At 54.7% G+C, this 2296-nt stretch overlaps 1 protein-coding gene across 1 annotated transcript; it reads left to right on the plus strand.

Annotated features, from left to right (window-relative positions):
- Positions 1 to 466: 466 nt before the first annotated feature.
- On the plus strand, positions 467 to 1693 carry LOC113212336 (uncharacterized; the record flags this gene model as incomplete). The annotated part of the gene is given in 4 exon segments (XM_052276095.1): positions 467 to 877; positions 999 to 1196; positions 1318 to 1429; positions 1604 to 1693. Coding segments are annotated over 4 exon segments (657 nt in total), but the record flags the coding sequence as incomplete, so codon positions are not given.
- Positions 1694 to 2296: the final 603 nt, after the last annotated feature.

Consider the following 2296-nt stretch of genomic DNA (forward strand, 5'->3'; position numbering starts at 1 on the left):
CTTATCGTAGGGCCACCGGACTTGTGCAGGGTGTGTTGTCGTGACGTGAATTTTCTTATAAACCTCGTTCTGGTGTACCTTTTTTTTTTTGAAACAGCCTAACCTACACTACCCATACATTATTTTTTTTTAAATTAACAACAAGAAATTTTATTCCTGCTTTTACGAAAGTGACAACTTTAACTTTATCAACTGCGAAGAAAAAGTGGGAGGGGGGTTAAACGATGTTAAACAAGGAGGAAAATATTTTCGCCTGGAGATTATAACTCTCCAGCTTCAGCTCAGAGCAGCCAATGTGCCGTCGCGCACGGTGCGGGTCGCTCACCCTGAGGCTATATTCCCCCCCCCCCCCCTGCGGACTTGCGGACGCTGGGGTCGCCTCGCCCGCCGATGTTGTCGTCAGCCTCGCCCACCTGGGCCGGCCGGCGGCTACTCGGACTCGGGGCACAGGTGCCGTCGATAAGCCCTTATCAGTCGGATCGCTTCGCCGTCGGCCAGTCGCAGGTGGACCTCGCCAGGATCATCGCAGGTGCGTCAGCTGCGTCAGCCGCGTCAGCGCCTGTTGACTGTCGTTTGACGCACTGCCGGCCGCTCCCAAGCTCCCCGCTCCCGGCTCCAGGATGTCGCCGGTGGCCCTGAGAGCGCTGGCCTGCCTGGTCGCCCTGGTCGCCGTCGAGGCCATCTACCTCCCGGACGCCCCCAGCAGCGAGGAGCAGGCGCAGGTCGCCCCCAGCAGCAATGCGCAGGCGCACGTCTCCACCGGCGTGCCCGACGACTACCGCACCCTGGAGGAGGAGGTGATCCGTGGCATCCTCGACAGCTACGACCCCCTCGTCATCCCGGAGCTGCCCTTCAACCAGACCCTGAAGGAGATCACGTGAGCTCGTCACATGTACTGTGCTTTTATTCACTCACTCTCAGAGGTTAACGAGAACGCCGCCAGGCTGCCGGGCCGGGCTCAGCAGCGGAATGAATGAAAACTAAACGTCATCGCGCAGGGCCAGCGGCTTGATCACGGATCTGACCATCACGGGCCAGTCGGGGCTCAAGGTGAACAAGCTGTCCCTGCAGGGCGCGAAGGTGGCGGCCGCCGTCACCCTGCCCTCCATCGCGGCCAAGGGCCAGTACACCATGACGGGGGTCCTGCCGGTGCCCGGGCTGGCGACACTGCCGCTGGACGGCAGCGGACAGATCACGTGAGTCGCTAAACGTCAGACGTCAACATGCAATTTTTGGCAAGGTGGCGCTGATATGAGCCACGTCCCTACGGACGCCGCGACTGTCTTTCTTTATTTAAAGTTCGCTTTCGGCCCGCAGGTTTGGCCTCTCCAACTTGGAGCTTGACGTCGCCATCGAGCTGGGCATATCAGACAAGGGACAGATCACCCTGGACGAGTGCGAGTTGACGTGGAACATGACTACCATCAAGGTGCGCTTGGTTGCGTTTTAACTCGTCGTTCAGTGCGGATCATTTTTGTTGCTTAACATTTAACTGTACTGAACGTGTTTTTAAACAACCAAATAATGATATTGCCATGAGTGGCAAGGGTTCCTTTCTAATCTGACTCTTGGACTCTAATATTTTAATTTTTTTCTCGCTTAGTTCCGAATGGATGGTGTGCTGGGTGGCAGCGCGCTCGGGAACATGATCAACAACATCCTGGCGGACGCGCTGCCCCATCTCGTTCTAAAGGTATGTTTTTTATACCGTTTTCGCCCGCGCACTGCAAAGATTGGGGTTTCTCACGTTGACGTTCAGGCTCGCATAATTTCAACTACCTCGCACAAAAATTATTGAACCGTTTGATTTCGCGACGTGACACGAACGCGATCGGGAACACGACTGATCTCCACGGGAGCATTTCGACGCTAAATTTGTTTTCCGCGATCGCGAGCCCACCGCACCGCCGAGCCGCCGGGGCCGAGGGCGCCGGCGGGATAGGCAACCCACCTCACTCCGCGGCCCGCGGGGGTGCAGCGGCGAAGGGCGTCCACCGCGCCGCCCGTCGCCGCTGCTGTGCCATCCTTTTCTGTAGATAACACGAAAAAAACAACAAAAAAACGACGTCCTGGCTTTCAAATAACAAAAACAAGACGTCTTATGAAAGAAGAGCATAGGGAGATCTTGGTTTTTCCAAACCTGCTTTGGTAACCAGGATGTCGTTTTTACCATGAAGACAACGTGTTTTTGTTTTTGCTATGCGTAGCTGGGTACTATATATTCAGAGTTGAACTAATTAATTAATTAGTATGCACCCTTAAGCTTTAGAGTTTAATTAATTATAATGTATTCATT

The sequence above is a fragment of the Frankliniella occidentalis genome, unplaced genomic scaffold (assembly GCF_000697945.3).
Source record: "Frankliniella occidentalis isolate FOCC.00 unplaced genomic scaffold, Focc_3.1 Scaffold1646, whole genome shotgun sequence".
In the NCBI taxonomy this organism is placed as follows: domain Eukaryota; kingdom Metazoa; phylum Arthropoda; class Insecta; order Thysanoptera; family Thripidae; genus Frankliniella; species Frankliniella occidentalis.